Raw genomic sequence first — 16,909 nt, 5'->3', positions numbered from 1 at the left:
ACAAAAATGGTTTCACTGAGCACTGCATCATCCTACACAATGATATAAGGGTGGGGTGTGCTGCAAACAATATTGGATGCACTGCAAAATAATTGTGTACATGCAGAGTCATGACATTCTTAAAATGCACATAATATGTTGAGGCATTAAATATGCCTTGCTTACAAGGTATTGTGGGTCTGCAAATATCCCAGTGAGTGTTCACTACTACAATCCCTTACTTTTTACAGTGCTCTATAAACTAGTATTGGAGGCTAGCACAGGGGCGGGGAAGGGTATGGGGGGAAGAGCACAGGTCATCACTCCTTGTGGGTGATTAACAAAGCAGCACTTTTAAAAACCTAGTCATATGTTTCGGCAGTACACTGAAGGAAATGTGTTGCTTGTTTGCTAAAGGATAGGAAAGTCTAGTACCGTCTAGACAACAGCACCTTATTTTTCTTTTTATGTTCAGTTGCTGAGGGCTTTACTATATAACCATGTGTTGTGTATATCTCCGCTAGCATCCCCCTACATCTTATTTAACTGATAACAAAGAATTACAGAAGAGGGATCCATAGTTACTGAAGGAGGCACTCAATCAGTGTAATCTCTGATGAATTGATGCTATTAACTTAAAAGGCATATACATTCTTCAGCAGGGCTCCATAATAAACCTCAGTAAGGCTCTTGTTTAATTTTGTCTAGGCTGTGGTGCAGAAGGGTGGGCAAAACTATGGACTTTATTATGTTCCCAGTCATTTCACTTCCTAGGTCAGGGGTCTATTCGGATTTTGCTCCCTACTTGGAGTCAAATGATTTTTCAGAGAGTAAAAAAGTAATCAGCTTTGCCATTAGGGATGTTCTTCCCCTTAAAATTCCTCTTGAGCTTGGGCATTAATATTAGAGCTCCTTCCTATGCCAGTGCTTTACTGGTCACTAATTCGAAGAAATATCAGCTGAGCTGTGTGGGTTGAAACAACAATATGTTAATTGTTTCTCATTTTTGTTAGGCACATTTTCATTTTTTAGGGAGTAAAAATGGATGGTGCATATGTCTCTTAGCTGTAGGCTGGTGTTATTACTACCCACAGAAGAATGTAATGTGGATAGTAAGCAGAGGCAGAGGCATTTATGATCGTCATATTCTGAGGGTTAGTCATTCTGATGTAATTATCATCCTTCCACAAATGATTAGAAGCATGTTCTCCTGGCCTTTGAATTACTTCATTAAAGTGGCACTTGAACTCCAATCAGCAGGTTTTCGACACATTTCTTTTAATTGCAAGTAATCCATCAGCAAATTTTGTATTCTATCTGAATTTGTCAGCCACATCAGTTCTGACAAGAGATTTGTGTTTTGTAGTACTCATGAGTGATTTTCCAGTGGCATAAAAGGTTTGCAAGGTTGGACTGGTTGATGATTTTTCTGTATAATCACATATGCCATATTTTATTTTAGCCTATGTGTTTGGAAAAAGTGTTGTAAGATTTGTCAAGAATTGCAGTGGATGGGGAGGGAAAATTCCTTTTCAAACTCTCTTCTGCGACGGTAGTTCACTAAATACACATGCTCAGAAAGAGGCTTACCTCATTAGTCAATTGCGCACATGGAAAATAATGTGCGCACAACAGCCAACCAGTTCTGCACATAGAGAAAAATAATAAGATGGAACATTGTCGATAAGTATAAAGTGTAACTTACAATTGGTCCGAGCCCGGCTGAGGGAGACTAGTTGAACGTGAAGAGGGATCTGAGCCGGGCTGAGGGGGATCCAGGAAGAAACTTCCAAAATCGTTTAGTTACAAGAAGAAAGAACTTTCTACGTTTTTGTTTTGCACATCAGGCCCTATAAAACAAGAGCCTTTGATGGAAAAGAGACTTGAGCACAGAAGGCCCTGATATTGGAACTGCCATTATATCCTCGTACCGCAGACACCAGAGTGTGCGCTTTGCTCGGACTGAACCGCTTTGCCCTGTATAGAAAACCTGGGCAAGGGAGGCTAACGGCCCAAGTATCCCGATTATCATTTTGTGAACACTTCTTTCTTTTTCATGAACCATAGCCCACACTATTTGTAGCTGGTACTAAGGATGGGCAATAGTTTTAGTATAGGCCCTTTTCTTGTTTGAGGAAACTTTAGGACTGCATTCTTTATTTTTTGATGGTCGTCGCTTGCTCCCATCTTAGATTTAGGTTTAGAAAGGGGTTTATCACACCTCTTTGAAAGTTCAATAAACACCCTTGAACTTTGGTCCCTTGCCCGTGTCTTACTTTGATACCTACCTCCCTTAGAGGTGCTATCATCATTCTATTGCTCTTGTCCATGTATCCCTCCCCCCCCCCCCCAATAGTCTTCTGCATATTCCTGTTGCCACTTCATTTAATGTACCAATTGTCCGATTCTCAGGTCTCTCAATATCTTACTTTCAAAATGATGCCAATCGCAGAGCCTTCTTTTGGAAATGTTTCGATCCCACCTTCCCGGTTCACCTGTGCCGTCTCTATATATTAATTGACCGCTTCTCATCCATCTAGATTCATGCATTTGTATTTCACGCTGCAACCATCTCTACATGTCCAATATGATTTCTGAAATTAGTGCGTGTTTTTCATCCGTATTGAAGGTGGGTGGCAAATAGCTAGTTAGCTAACAGCAATGCATACTTATAAGGTTTTGGGAACTAGGTGCATTGAGTAATGTTGCGATAGGTTGCAGAGTCCCAACGGTGAAACTACTTAACCAATGGACAGCATTTCAGAAGTCAAATTGGGGTCAAGGTGGAAAAGCTTGTTTTCGGTAAGCATTGATTTTACCAAATAAAAAAATAACGAACAACATTTTCACCTAAACATTTTTGCCAAATAAAACACTGAATGTTTTAAAATGGAGCAGTCCTGCTTTGCTCGCCCTCTCCGTTTCCTCCCACACATTCCACCCCCGCTGCGGAAAACCTCGACGGGGACCCTGGCCTCCATGAAGCACACCCTCAAGGCATGGGATTGGGCATTGAAACACAAGGGGGTCCCTCGAGGCATGAGCCCCTTCTCCCCGATTTTTCACAATCCCGCCTTCTCACCCGGGTTGGTCCCGAGACACTTCAGGAACTGGACGGCAGGGGGCCTTGAATCCCTGGGTTAACTGTATGAGAACGATCGACCTAATCCTATGAACAATGCAAAACGACTATTCAGCTAACAGAGACAGACAGGTTCTCCTAATCCCAACTGCAGAACTGGTGCTCCCAGTCTCGGGTCCGACAAGCAGCCACGCGGGCCCCCAGCCCACTGGAACTTACTCTACAAGGATGGCCTCACAGAGGTAGGATCTCCACGCTCTACAAGCTACTACAGGTTAGCACTAGGCCTACCTACATGGGTCAGTGGGAGGCAGACCTGGATAATCCCCCGGAGGATCAATCATGGGTCGACATATGGACCAGAACCCACTCCTCTTTCTGTGTCACCAACCAGTAATGTGCTCATAAACCTCTCCTGCGATGGTACTATCCCCCAACTCGTTTGCATAGGTTCAATCAATCCCTTGACCCTCAATGCTGGTGTAAATGTCACCCCTATGACATGGAACCGTTATACAGTGTATGAGAGAGGCGGGATGCTTGGAGGTCGCAATGGGGTCTGCCGCCAAGTTGCCAATGAAAACTCTGGACGTGCATTCGCTCAACAAGGATTTCATCCAGGTAGTGGCCTCTGAGGAAATGGAAGTTCGAGGAGAGATGATGGCAGAGTATGTCATGGCCAGCCAGGTCAAAGGAGGCTGAGAGGCCAAGGAGGAGGTTGGCAATGTTACCAGAGTCGCAGATGTTGTGTAGTTGAATTTTGAGATCAAGGAGTGCTGTTTTTGGGGCAGAAGCCAGACTGTCTCACACCCAGTACTCTGTGCTGTTCTAGGAATAGAAGCTTGGGAGCGGTGGTGATGGGGCGATAGAATGTAGTGGTAGATGCTCTGAGCAGGCAGAGCTCAGGCTACCACAAATGAAAGTTGTGCCAGGAAGTTCTTGTGGAAATCTATAATCTTTGGGGAGCACTCAGATGGACCTGCTCACCTCTGGTGTTAACAGGAAGTGTGAGCAGTTTTGCTACAGGGAATTTCCACTGAGAGGGGTACTGGTGGATGCCTTCTTCGTGGAGTGGAGTTTCAAACTACACACATTCCAGCAGGTTCTCAGGAGGCCGAGGAGATTCAAGATCGCAATGTTTGCACTTGGCCCAGATTGTGCATGGAGGACATTGTACTTGCCTTTCTCATGGGGTCTCCTTTGAGCCAATGCAATCCTGTCCCCTGCGGCTACTAGAAGAACAACCAACAAGTTATCTATGCTTTGATGCATCCCTTCAAAGGAGGAAAGGCTAGACACAAGAGGACATTATGTTTCTACATCCAGATAATTCAGGAGGCATGATCAGCTGTTTGTAGCCTTTGCAGGCGCAACACAGGGTCTGGCATTTTCCACACAAATGAAATCCAGGTGGACCATGCTCTGCATTTCAAGGCATTCACTAGCAGGAAGAGAGGTTCCTTCTGGTCTAAACTTGCACCTCACCAGAGGTGCCTGGAATGGAGGGGCTGAAACCCAGGGCCCCGGGCGATGTTGGAGCAGTCACCCCACCACCGTATCGCCCCGATGGAACTCGTCGTCCAGAGTAATCTTGTCCGCAATGTTTCCAGACACTTGTACCCAGCAAGCGTCCAGGAACTCCTGAAGAGGTTGCATCTGTAACCTGCAGGGCCGGATGAGGTAGATGCAGGACGACATGTCGAGAAATGAATGGATGGTCCGCACTGTGGCCGTCTTCATCGTCAACAGCTGCTGCACCTTCCCCTGAATGGTCGCTACCCTCTCCTCCGAGGGTGATGCTAGGCAGGACACTATCGAGTCTGGCCCCCAGGAACAGCGCGTTCTGCATTGGTGTCTAGCAGGAATTCGGATAATTGATGGAGAACCGCAGATGGAACAAGTTACTTACCTGTAACTGTTGTTCTCCAGCATGGGTCTGGCATGGATTCACATGCTCATGAATATTCCCCGTCGTCAGGCTGGGAATCCTCGGTAAAGAAAAAAATCAGTATCAGTTTAGTTTCTGATCGGTCTTTCTCAGTAGTAACCAATCACTGGTCTCTGGGTCATACTACCCCCAGCCAATGACTGCCCTCTCCCTAAGTCCCACCTCTAGCAGCCATCCTCAGATTTGGTAGCACGCAAAATAGCAGTATGACCAAGTGAAGAGCCGCAGAGGGGTAGGAGGAAGGGTTCACATGTGAATCCATGCCAGACCCATGCTGGAGAACAACAGTTACAGGTAGGTAACTTGTTCCTTCTCCAGCATGGGGTCTGGCATGGATTCACATGCTCATGACTATAAGAATACATAGCAGTACACACATGCACAACCAACGGGAGGTGGCAAAGGCTCAACATTAAGCATTACATCAAAAACTCAACATTAAGCAATTCTTACCTCCTCACCAGGCTCACCTTAGGCGAACAGGTTGCGCAGCACTGCTTGGCCGACATTGCACTCCTCCCTGGAATCCCGGTCGACGCACTAGAATCTCGTGAAGATGTGCGTCGACCTCCACGTAGCAGCCCTGCATATGTCCAGCAGGGGCACACCAGACAAGAACGCCGTGGTAGCAGCGATAGCTCTGGTCGAATGGGCTCTCGGACGGCCAGGCAACGGCCGGTTTGCCAACCGAAGACAGTGCATGATGCAGCCGGAGAGCCATCTGGAAATGAAAGCCTTCGATAGATCCTTCCCTTGGTTCACAGGTCCCAAGTTCACAAATAGCTGTGATGTCTTCCGAAAACTCTTTGTGCAGTCCACATAGAACTTCAGCGCTCTAGCCACATACAGCAAGTGCAAAGTCCTCTCGGCCGGCGACAAAGGAGACGGGAAGAAAACAGGTAACACCAAGGGCTCGTTGAGGTGGAAGTCCGACAGCACCTTGGGCATAAAGGAGGGGTGCGTCCTCAGCACCACCCTCGTGTCGTGAAAAGTTAAGTATGGAGGTTTGCAGGATAGGGCCTGGATCTCTCCCACTCGTGCGGAGGGGATGGCCACAAGAAACGCAGTCTTCCATGACAGGAACTTCAACGGTGCCGAATGCAGGGGCCTCTAATGGCGCCCCCATGTGCCTGGTGAGCACCACGTTGAGCTCCCATGCCGGGGCAGGGGCCTTCACCGTCGGGAACGATCAGATCAGTCCCTTCATAAATTCCTTCACCAGGCGATGGGACCACAAGGACGCCCGTACTGTGGTTCTGGTGTATCGGGAGATCGCAGCCAGATGTATCTTGATGGAGGCGTGAGCCAGTCCAGCCTTGGCCAGCGACAGTAGGTACGGCAGCACTTGAGGGGCCGTAATCCGTAGAGGGTTAATCTTCTGTGCACGGCACCAGACAGAGAGCCTCTTCCACTTATGTCCGTAGCACTTGACAGTTGAGGACGCCCTGGCCTTTGCAAGAACCTCTCTGCAGTCAGCTGGGATATCGTACCCTCCGAACTCTTGTGCCGCAGAAGCCAGGCCTGCAAGTTCAGCGACTCTGGGTCGTGATGAAGTATGGCGCCTCCTTCTCTGGAGAGAAGCTCCGCGTCCATCGTCAGTTTGACTGGTGGGGACGCTGACGAGTCCAGAAGGTCCGGGAACCATATCTGCCTCGGCCACGCCGGTGCGACGAGGATCATCCTGCACCAGGACCTCTTGAGCTGGTTGACGAGTCGGAGCAGCAATGGAGGAAACGCATATAGGAACAGGCCGTCCCAGGGGAACGAGAAAGCATCGCTCATGCTCCTCGGCTGGGGAAACCTGCTGGTGAACCTCTGGCACTTGGAGTTTGTCGCCGTCGCGAACAGGTCAATCTGCGGTTTTCCGCATCGTCGGAAGAGTCGATCCACTTGATCCTGACGTAGTTCCCACTCGTGGCACGAGTCCAGCTCCCTGCTGAGTGAGACGGCGATGGTGTTCTTTATCCCTGCCAGATGAAAGGGCACCAGAAACATCCCTTGGGCGACGGCCCAATGCCACAAATCCTGGGCTTCCTTGGAGAGGGCTGGGGATCTGGTTCCTCCCTGCTTCCGGATGTACAACATCGTGGTGGTGTTGTCGGTGAAGATTTTCACCACCTTGCCCTTGAGGGACGGGAGAAAGGACCTGAGGGCCTAGAACATTGCACGGAGCTCCAGGATGTTGATGTGGAGCGGCTTCTCCTCCGGGAGCCAAAGGCCTCTCACGTGAAGTTCTCCGGTGTGCGCTCCCCACCCTTCCAGGGAGGAATCCGTCGTCACCGTTATCTGGTGAGATGGGGTCTGAAAGTCTGTGCCCGCTGTCCGATGAGCGCGGGTGCCCCACCACCAGATTGCGCGTCGGAAGGTCTCATTGAGCAGGATCCTGTCCTCCAAGATGCCTGTTGCTTAGATCCAGCGGACGTCAAGGAACTCTTGCAGAGGGTGCATCCGAAGCCTGCACAGGCGCACGAGATATATGCAGGAGGACATCATCCTGAGGAGGAACTTGATGTACCTCACCCTGGCCACGTCCATGGCCAGCAGACACTGCACCTTGCCCAGGATGGCCTTTGTCCTTTCCTCCGACGGCGAGGCCAGGCACGCCACTGTGTCAAGCTTTGCTCCCAGAAACAGTGCGACTTGCGACGGGACCAGGTGGGATTTGGGTAAGTTGGAGAATCCCAGGTTCGTGAGCAGCTGGACGGTCTTCGCTGTGTGATCTACGGCGAGCTCCCTTGTCCTTGCTCGGATGAGCCAGTCGTCCAGGTAGAGGTAGACGTGGATCCCCTGCAGGTGTAGCCGTGCCGCCACCGGTGCGAGGCACTTGGTGAACACCCTGGGTGCCGACTTCAATCCGAACGGGACGGCCTTGAACTGGTAGTGCCGTCCTTAGACCACGAACCTGAGGAACTTTCGGTGTCAAGTTAGAATGGGGATGTGGAAGTACGCATCCTCTTAATCCAGCAAGGACAGGAAATCACCCTCCTCCAGCTACCCCAGCACGTGCTGGAGGGTGACCATCCGGAACTTCTGTGCCTTGATGTACTTGTTCAGTCGTCGCAGGTCCAGGATGGGGCGCCATCCTCCTGTCTTCTTTTTCACAAGGAAGTACCTTGAGTATACCCCAGAGCTCCGGAGCCTCTTTGGGACGAGCTCGATGGCACCTTTTTTGAGCATCGCCCTTACCTCCAATAGCAGTTGAGGGATGTGATTTTCCTTCCTGGCCACGGGTGGAATGCAGGGGCACTTATTTAGAAATTCGAGGGCGTGCCCCTGGGCCAGGGCGTCCATCACCCAACAGTCGGTGGAGATGGACTCCCATACGCTGACAAACTTCTCCAGCCGGCCTCCCACCGGGGTGCTCCGGGTGGGGCCCGACACCGCTGTTGGTTCAATCTTGCTTGGAGGACGCCTTGCCCTCTCTGGCGACGACGGCGGGGTCCACCCGACTTGCCTCGTCCTCTATAGGCTTCCTGCGACAAGGGGCGGGCCGCTTGGCGGTACGTAGATGAGCCACCGCCGAATCCCTTGGAGGCACCCCTGCTGGCCTCCGGTGCTCCGAAAGGACGGCCTTCGTTGCCGGAGAACGCCTACGACCTTAGCTGTCTCCATGTCCGCCTAGATGTCTTGGAGGGACTCATCCACTGTTTTCCCAAACAGATTGTTCCCGTCGAATGGCATGTCCAAAACCTTGGCTTGTACGTCCTGGTGGAAATCCGTCACCTTGAGCCACCCTCGTTGTCTAAGGCAAACGCTGTTGCCTAGCTGGCGGAAACCGGCGTCGGCAATGTCCGTTGCCACCGTAATGGCATGGTCCGACGCCACTTCGCTTTCTTGCAAGATCTCCAGGGCCTCGCCCCTCTTGTCGTCCAGTAGGAAGTCCAACAGGGGGGCAGTCTTGTACCAGAACTCCCTGTCGTAGCGGGCCACGATCGCGAGGGCGTTGGCCGCCTTAATCGTTGTTGCCGCCAACGAGATAACTTGTTGCCCCATTGTGTCCAGCTTCCTTCCTTCACCGTCTGGCAGGGAAGTTAACGTTGAGGCCGATGCCCCCCCCGCCCCGGCTTTCTTCTTGGCCGCCGCTGAGACGACTGAGTCAGGGGTCGGTTGTGCCCTAAGGCACAAAGGGGCCGCGTCGGGGACCCGGTACAATTTTTCCCGTACCGATCCCTCTTGGCAGGCGTCGTAGACGAGTTCTTGAGAAGGGTGAGACCCTCGTCCCAGATGTCATCCAGCAGAGGCACGGCGAGGACTCTTTTCCTTTTGGCCTTGCGCCGTTGGTAAAGGAAACCTTACTACTTCTCTTCGGGGTAGAGCTGAAAAAGCTCGGATGTCCTGGCGATCATTGCATGGAAAGATCCGATCTCTTCGGGCGGGGAGGCCCGGGCTGGGGGGAGATGGGAGCTCTGTCCCGTCGTCACCGCCGTCGTCGGTACCCGTTGTGGCCGTGGCCGTTCCAGTGTCATCCCCAGGGACGGGGACGTGGGCAAAGGTGGAGTAGGGCGCAAGGGCTGAAAAGGCTGGGCTGGATGAATCCGTCTTCTCTTGTTCGTGGGGCTTCCTGCCGGGTCTGGCTCTGGCTCCTCCGTCGAGCCTGGTTCCGGATCCTCAGTCGGTGGTAAGGGCAATCTCGTCCTCATCTCCGAACATAAGGAATGTATCGCCAACAAAACGGCCGCCGAGTTATCCTGCGGCTCCAGAAGCGACGGATGACTAAGACCCTCGCCGGTGCCGCCGTAGCTCTCGTCACCTTCGTCAGCATCCCTCTTGTGGGAACGGGCCTCTTCGACGCCCTCGTTGAGGCCCTCTAAGACTTCTATCAGCTCCTCCTCGGATGCTGTGTCCGTGTCCACAATGGCCACTGCCCCCCCCCCTCTTTTTCCACTGGGGTCTTCACGGGGGTCTTTGATGGGTCTGAAAGAGGCTTCCCCCCGCTGAGGCAGGGAGACTCTGGGCCCCGAGGTCGCCTCCACAGGCTGTGCCAGGGCAGCCGCGACTTCCCCCATAGAGGCCTTGGTGGGTGAATCAAGGCCTTTACCACCTTGTGTGGGCCTGTGGCCTTCAATTTGGGGAGGGAGGGTCACCGCCTCGCTCCCCCTCGGCCAGATCCTTCGAGCTCAACCGGGGCCTCTCCAGAAGTTTCACCGGGTTCTCTGCCTTCCTCTTCCCTGACCGTTTGGCGCTCCCGGTGCCCGTGGACTCGCAGTACTTTGCCTACTGTTGGGCCCCCGTCGCCGGGGCGCACTCACAGGACTTAGAAGACCGCTCGGACTTCTTCTCACCTGACTGGCTCTTTCCTTCCAGCCAGTTGGAGAGACGAAGGTGTCAGTCCCTGCTGGTCCGTTCCGACATGTTCCTGCAAAACACACAGTCCTTCTCCAGGTGCATTTTGTCCTCATGAAGGCAGTAGAGACATTTCGAGTGCTCGTACTCCTTGAACACATTCTGCAGCTGGCATCCAGGGCAAACCCTGAACAGCTTTCCGGGCGTTGAGCTTCCCTTCTCTTGGGCCATGTTCGGGTCGGCCACAGAAACTTCTGGACTATTCCAAGAAGCATAACTCAATGAAATCTTCACCCTTGAGGGGTGTAGAAAAATCCGACACGGATCCACGTTAATCGGATGTAGACACGGTGGAACTTGAGGCTCTATTAGACCGAAAAATGACAAATTCTCTTTGAAAAAGCGCGAAAACGCAGCAAAAGCTAGAGAGCTAAACACGAGGACTCCCAGCAATTGAGCGTGCAGTAAAAATCTAAGGATGGCTGCCAGAGGCGGGGCTTAGGGAGAGGGCAGTCATTGGCTGGGGGCAATATGACCCAGAGACCAGCGATTGGTTACTACTGAGCTAGACAGATCAGAAACAAAACTGATACTGATTTTTTCTTTACCGAGGATTCCCGGCCTGATGACGGGGAATATTCATGAGCATGTGAATCCATGCCAGACCCCATGCTGGAGAACCATCGGCAGCTTGATAGCCGCCTCTGTGTGTCCGACGGCCAACTCTCGCAAGTGGGCCATGATGAGCCAGTCGTTGAAGTACGGGTAAACATGAATCCCCTGCAGACACAGATGGGCTCCAACCAGTGCCAGGCACTTTGTGAACACACTGGGGGCCGACTTCAAGCCATAGGATAAGGCCTTATACTGGTAGTGCTGTCCCTGCATTATGAAGCATAGAAACTTTCGTTGTTTCCTGTGAACGGGAACGTGGAAGTAGACGTCCTCCAGGTCCAGCGAAGAAATCCCCCCCTTTACAGGAGGCTGAGCATGTGCTGCAACGTGACCATCCAAAGTTTCTGAGACTTGAGGTACTTTTTCAGATGTCGCAGGTCTAGAATGGTCCTCCAGCACCCCCGTCTATCTTACCAAGAAGTATCTGGAGTAGACTGCAGAGCTCCGGGGTCGCAGGGGATCCAGCTCTATCGTCCCTTTTTGTAGCATGGCCTGTACTTCCTCCAAGAGCTGAGGGACGTGCTGCTCCTGACAGGCCACCGGAGGGATCCGCGGAAACCTGTGCTGAAATTCCTACGGGTTTCCTTGGGCGAGAGCGTCCGGCACCCATCTGTCTGTGGTCATCTTTTCCCATTCGCTGATGGATATCGTGAGCCAGTCTCCCACCGCGGTGCACAGGTGGGAGCCCGACGCCCTGGCAGATTCAGGCTTTCTTCAGTACCAGCGACATTGTCCTCCTCCCCCATAGGCCTCGGAATGGCCTCTGTGGGCTTCCTGGGTCGTGGATCTGGAAGGCTGACGGTACAATGAGGAGAAACCTTTCAAAAACCTGCCTGACTTTCCTCTGGAGGAACGAAAGAGCGGTGCCGTTGGAGGGAGCCCAGGCCACGGGCTGTCTCCGTATCTGCCTTGATGGCCTGCAGGGACTCGTCAAACCTTTGTTTGGACCTCTTGGCGGAAATCCGTGGCCTTCATCCAGCCGCTGCGTGGAAGGTAAACACCGTTCCCCATCTGCCGGAACCCTGTGTCGGCAGTACCACTGTGATGGCGTGATCCAACGCTACATCTCCCTCCTAGAAGAGGGCGATGGCCTCCATCCTCTGGTCATCGGGGAGGAACTCCAGAATCTGACCCAGCTTGTACAACAGCTCACTGTCATACCTGGCTAGGATCAGCAGTGCATTGGCTGCCTTGATGGTGGACGCTGTGGTGTAAATCACTTCCCTCCCCATGGCATCCAACTTCTTACCCCCGCTGACCGGAGGGACTGAAGCCGGCGAGGACGGGTTAGATGACCGCTTCCTCGCGGCTGCCGAAACCACTGAATCTGGCAATGGTTGCGACCCAAGGCATTTGGGTGCGAATTCCGGTACCAAGTACTTCTTCTCCAGCCTGTCCTGTTTGGCTGGAGCCGTGCAAAGGTTCTTCAAAAGGGCTTGTCCCTCCTCCCACACGTCATCCAGGAGGGGCACCACCATCCATGACGCTTTGTTTTGGCCTTGCGCCTCTGGTACTGGAAACCCTTGTTCCTGGTTTATTCGGGCACAAGCTGAAACAACTTGGAGGCTCTGGCAATCATGGAATGACCTAGGCTGCGGGACCCGCTGCCCGCTCCAACGATATCGTCGTTGTCGTGGCCGTATCAGTGTCCGTACCAGTGTCTGGGTCTGCTGGGGGAGATGGGACCCGACGTGGATGTTGAGGCTGAAATGGGGGTGTCGGATGGCGCTTCCTTTTCTTCATCAGCAGTTGGTCGGGTGCCTGGGGGACTGTTGGAACAGGCCCTTGTGGCTTCCTCTTCCAGATCTCCCACACCAAAGTATGGAGGGTTCATAGGATGTCCAGAGAGACATCCCTCAGCAGAACTAGCGTGATTGAAACACTAGGTCCAGCGCCACAGTCGTTGTCCTCCTCTTCCACATGTGTAGGGACTCCAAGTCCTAGTCGTCCATGGACAAATTCCATGGCTTGGGCCACAGCCTGGGGCTGATCCGGGGGCCCCCCCCCACCCCTTTTACACCATGATGGGCTGGAACTGGGTTCTGAGGCGGTGTCCCCTTCTCCGGCCTGCCAGAAGATCTGGTCAAAGTCACCACGGTGGCCTCGCACCTCGGAGAGAGGGATACCTTCAGCGCTGTGGGGGCTACCATCTCAGGGTCAGCCCCTTTAGCTTTCGAGAGAGCAGCCACCACCAGCTCTATCGTCGACAAAGACTTCTCCTGTGCCACCTGGGCCTTCTTGGGCAGCTTGGCCGCCTTATCCTCCATCTGTGGCTTCTCAGGCTTCTCCCACAGCTTAGCCGGGTTGGACGACTTTCTATTTGAGGAGGCGCTCGATTGCCGGCTGGCAATGGAGGCGGAGGGTGATGTCGATCGCGCAACGTCTGCTGTGGGACCCGCTTCTGCGGCAACCCTGGTGGACCCAGACTTGTGGTGCTTGGTCTTATCTTGGGCCCCCACGGATGAGGCACCCTCACAGGACATAGAAGATTGCTCCTTGGACCGACCCGCCTTGGGTGAGGTATGCCCCTGCTCGGATCACAGGGCAGAGGCCTTGGCGCTCAGCCACGCCACCAGTCTACTGGGCCTGTCCTTTGCAGTCTTCTTGGAGAATCCGAGGCATATCTCGAAATCTCCTTCCTTGTGGTCTGGATGCAGGCAGTAGAGGCATTGCAGGTGCTTGTCCTCCACAACACATTTCGGAGCCTGCCCTTGGTGCAGGACTTGAAAAGGAGCCTTCTTTCTTCGCCTCCGTCAAGGTCGGATGGCACGAAGTAGGCCCGATTGACTCCTGAAATCTTTGACGATCTTCGCCCTTGAGGGTCGCTGAACTTCACAGACAACGGATCCCTGTTGTCGGCAGATGGCGAGAAGAGCACTCAGGTTCATTTGGAACAAAAATAAAACCCTTTTCTGTGAAAAAACACGAAACAACGTAGAAGTAGCTCGCAAACCAAACTCAAGGACTCCCAACACAGAAGCGTGCAGTAAAAATCTGAAGATGGCTGCCAGAAGAGGGGTTTAGGGAGAGGGCTGTCATTGGATAAGGGCAGTATGACCCAGAGGATAGCGACTGGTTAAGAGGAGAAATACAGTTTGTAAATGAAAGTGAAACTGTTTTTACTTTTTACAGAGGATTCACAGCCTGACGACAGGGAATATTCATGTGCATGTGAATCCATGCAGAACCCATGCTGGAGAACTAAAATGGACTACTGTTCCAGAAACACTTTGACACTGCGATGAAGAGCAGTGGAGGAATGAAGAGCAGGAGAAACCCTGAGCAGCGCAACGCATTAGTTGTTGTGAGAACGCAACTGTGCCCGGGACATTTCAAACAGGACCACCAGAAACTATGGGAGAGTGCTGGTGGGAGCGGGTTGCTCCCATCTGTGCAATCAACGGGGGCAGAGGAAAAAAGGTGAAGCCAACAGATTCAAGTGCTGAGAAGAGGAAAGCTACGCAATAAAGACTAGTCGTGGCGAAAATGCCAGAAGCCAGTGGAGGGCACCTTGGCGTTCAGCAGTAGAAGGAAGTAGAGACACTTACTGTAGGCCCGTGCGAAGTAGAGCAGCCCAGCTGGAACTGGAGGAAGCAGTGACACAGGAAGCCGAGCAGTGGGAAGAAGAAATCACCCGAAGACATATCGGGAAGCTGCAAGAAGGTCCAAGAATGCTACAAAGAACCAGTGTATCAATGCTGGAATGAAGGGAACACCGGGGCGTATTGGCGAGCACATCGCATGCAAGTAATTTACCAAAATAGAACAGAGAAAGAAAGCCGTTTGTTAAATACAAAAGAAAGAAAGTAAAAGTACATTATTTGAAGAAAAGAACCTTTGAAGTTTGCTCATTCGTACAAAATATACATATAGGTAACTGTAACAAGTCAGAAAATAACAGACAAAGTGAACTAGCCAATAAGGCTAAAGTGGTAACCAAGAATGGATGTGTGAGCAAAACACTAACAAGGCAATAAGCCATGGACAGAATAAATTAGCCAGAAGGGATAATGTAGTAAATTGTCAAGAATGGAAGTACAGAAGTGTGTGAATGTAAGAAGCCCTGGCAGGAGAGTATAACAGGCAATTACAACAGTATGAATAGAAGCAGCCCTAGCAAGAAAACATACCAGGCAATTAGAAATGGATGACTGCAAATACAAGAGGCCCTGGCAGAAAAGTATAACAGGCAGACACAAGAAAGGTTTCAAAGCTGAGGAAATCCTGAAAAGAAAAATCAGGATCAGAAATGTGTTGACCAAGAGTAAAGTAGTGCTGAGGAGACATATCTAGAAAAAGGACTGTATTAAACAGAATATAGGAGCAGAATAGCAGAATATAAGAGCAGAGAAATATGGGTAGAAGAGTAGATCAGGTAGCCTGAAAACTCAAAGGACATTATGTAATAGTTTTGGTATTGATTAAAAGAAAAGACGAGAACTGTCGTTAAGAAAACATGAAGGATCCCCAAAAAGGAAGACACCCTCTGGAGTAACGAGCAAAATACTTGAGATGTTTTGTTTGAGTTACTTATGGCTTTGCCCATTTGAACATTTCTAAAACACAGAAGGCCAAAGAACATTATCCTTTTCACTTTAGATTTCCTTAGAACGTGAGGCTCAGAATAGTACTTTGGACACAGGACAGTCTTGTTTTGGACATTCTGATGTTGACAGACCCTTAGTTTTGGATTTAGGTATTGACACACCTCTAGTGCAGGGAAAGCGAGGCATTTTCCCAACCCTTTTTTTGTCAATAAAAGTTTCTAGCCAAAACCATAACTAACTTATGTCCGCGTTTCATTCCTGACTTCTCACAGGACTCAAATATTAGTACGGTAACTGGCATTGACTGGCTGTCTCAGAAGCACCATAGGCACATGAAGGGTGGAACGTGGTGGCTGGTTATAAAGTTATCTAGACCCTGGTTCATGGGAAACAAAAAGGTAACCAATACACGCAACTGAGCAGTGTCTGTTGGCCAGTGTGCAGTTATTTTAATGCATGACGCCCATTTTTTGCTACGTCCTTTCAATGCATTTCTTAGAAGGTGAACGTTTTAACTTAAAATTACAAATGCTGGCACATTGCATTATCACAAAATCCAAGCCTGAATCCTTTTGGCAAAGAGCATTTTGAATTGCCAATTAACAAGTGGACAAATTGACAAGGAGTGGATTGACCATCAAGGGAACACATTCACAAATTGCAACAATGTCTGAAGTTGTCATGACAGTGCATTAGGTTGCAGGCTGGTATCAGTCAGAAAAAGTAGGTTACAAACCTTGAAATACACAGATGACAGAAAGAAATGCTGCCCTAGTGGTTCATAGAAAAGAGATTCCATTTCTGAAAATAAAAATGAAAAAGGTTTGCGATTGCTTTTATTCACCCAACACAGGCAGTCTTGACAGTGTGGTGTGCACAAATGAGATGAGGATATACAACATACCTGAGGAAGAGGGCAGAGGTATCCACCTAATAAATTTGAGTATTTGTGCTCGAAAGCAGCCATTCCAATGTGGAATACACTTGTACACAAATTCTTCACAGCTCGGAAATCCTTCCTGCAACACAAAATCAGGGACAGCTTTGAACATTCATGTATACAGCAACACTTTAGAGAATGACCTTCTCGTCAGTGTAAAGCCTACGAAAAAAAGATTGATGACTAAAAATGAACTAATCATTCACTTCTTGATCTGACCAAAATTACAAAAGGGCAACCTGACCACAATACGTAACTTGCATTTTAAGTCATTGTGTTTAATGCAAAGAGATTCACATACCTGGGATTTCTTTTATGCTTGACAAGACGACAAGGATTTGGTATTTGAGAGACTTGGTGCCGATCGCAAATGAAATAAAGAAATTAACAGGTATAGAACACAGTAAGGACAGTTCTTCTGAAGACCAACTAAGGGCTTAGTAAAGCCATTCAAC

General features: G+C 50.7%; 1 protein-coding gene across 1 annotated transcript in view; it reads right to left on the bottom strand.

Moving 5' to 3' along the window:
* The window catches only part of CENPI (centromere protein I), a 1,093,019-nt gene that overhangs the window by 438,660 nt on the left and 637,450 nt on the right, over nt 1-16,909 (bottom strand). Inside the window, exons 13-14 of the mRNA XM_069613020.1 lie at nt 16,419-16,533; nt 16,251-16,315 (exon numbers count right to left, since the gene is read on the bottom strand). Coding sequence (XP_069469121.1) covers nt 16,251-16,315; nt 16,419-16,533 — 180 coding nt within the window. The remainder of the gene's footprint in view (nt 1-16,250; nt 16,316-16,418; nt 16,534-16,909) is intronic.

This window comes from Ambystoma mexicanum, chromosome 5p (assembly GCF_040938575.1).
Source record: "Ambystoma mexicanum isolate Mex_15411 chromosome 5p, UKY_AmexF1_1, whole genome shotgun sequence".
NCBI lineage: Eukaryota > Metazoa > Chordata > Amphibia > Caudata > Ambystomatidae > Ambystoma > Ambystoma mexicanum.
The sequence above is the reverse complement of the archived record's forward strand: the minus strand, read 5'-3'. Positions and strand labels throughout refer to the sequence as shown.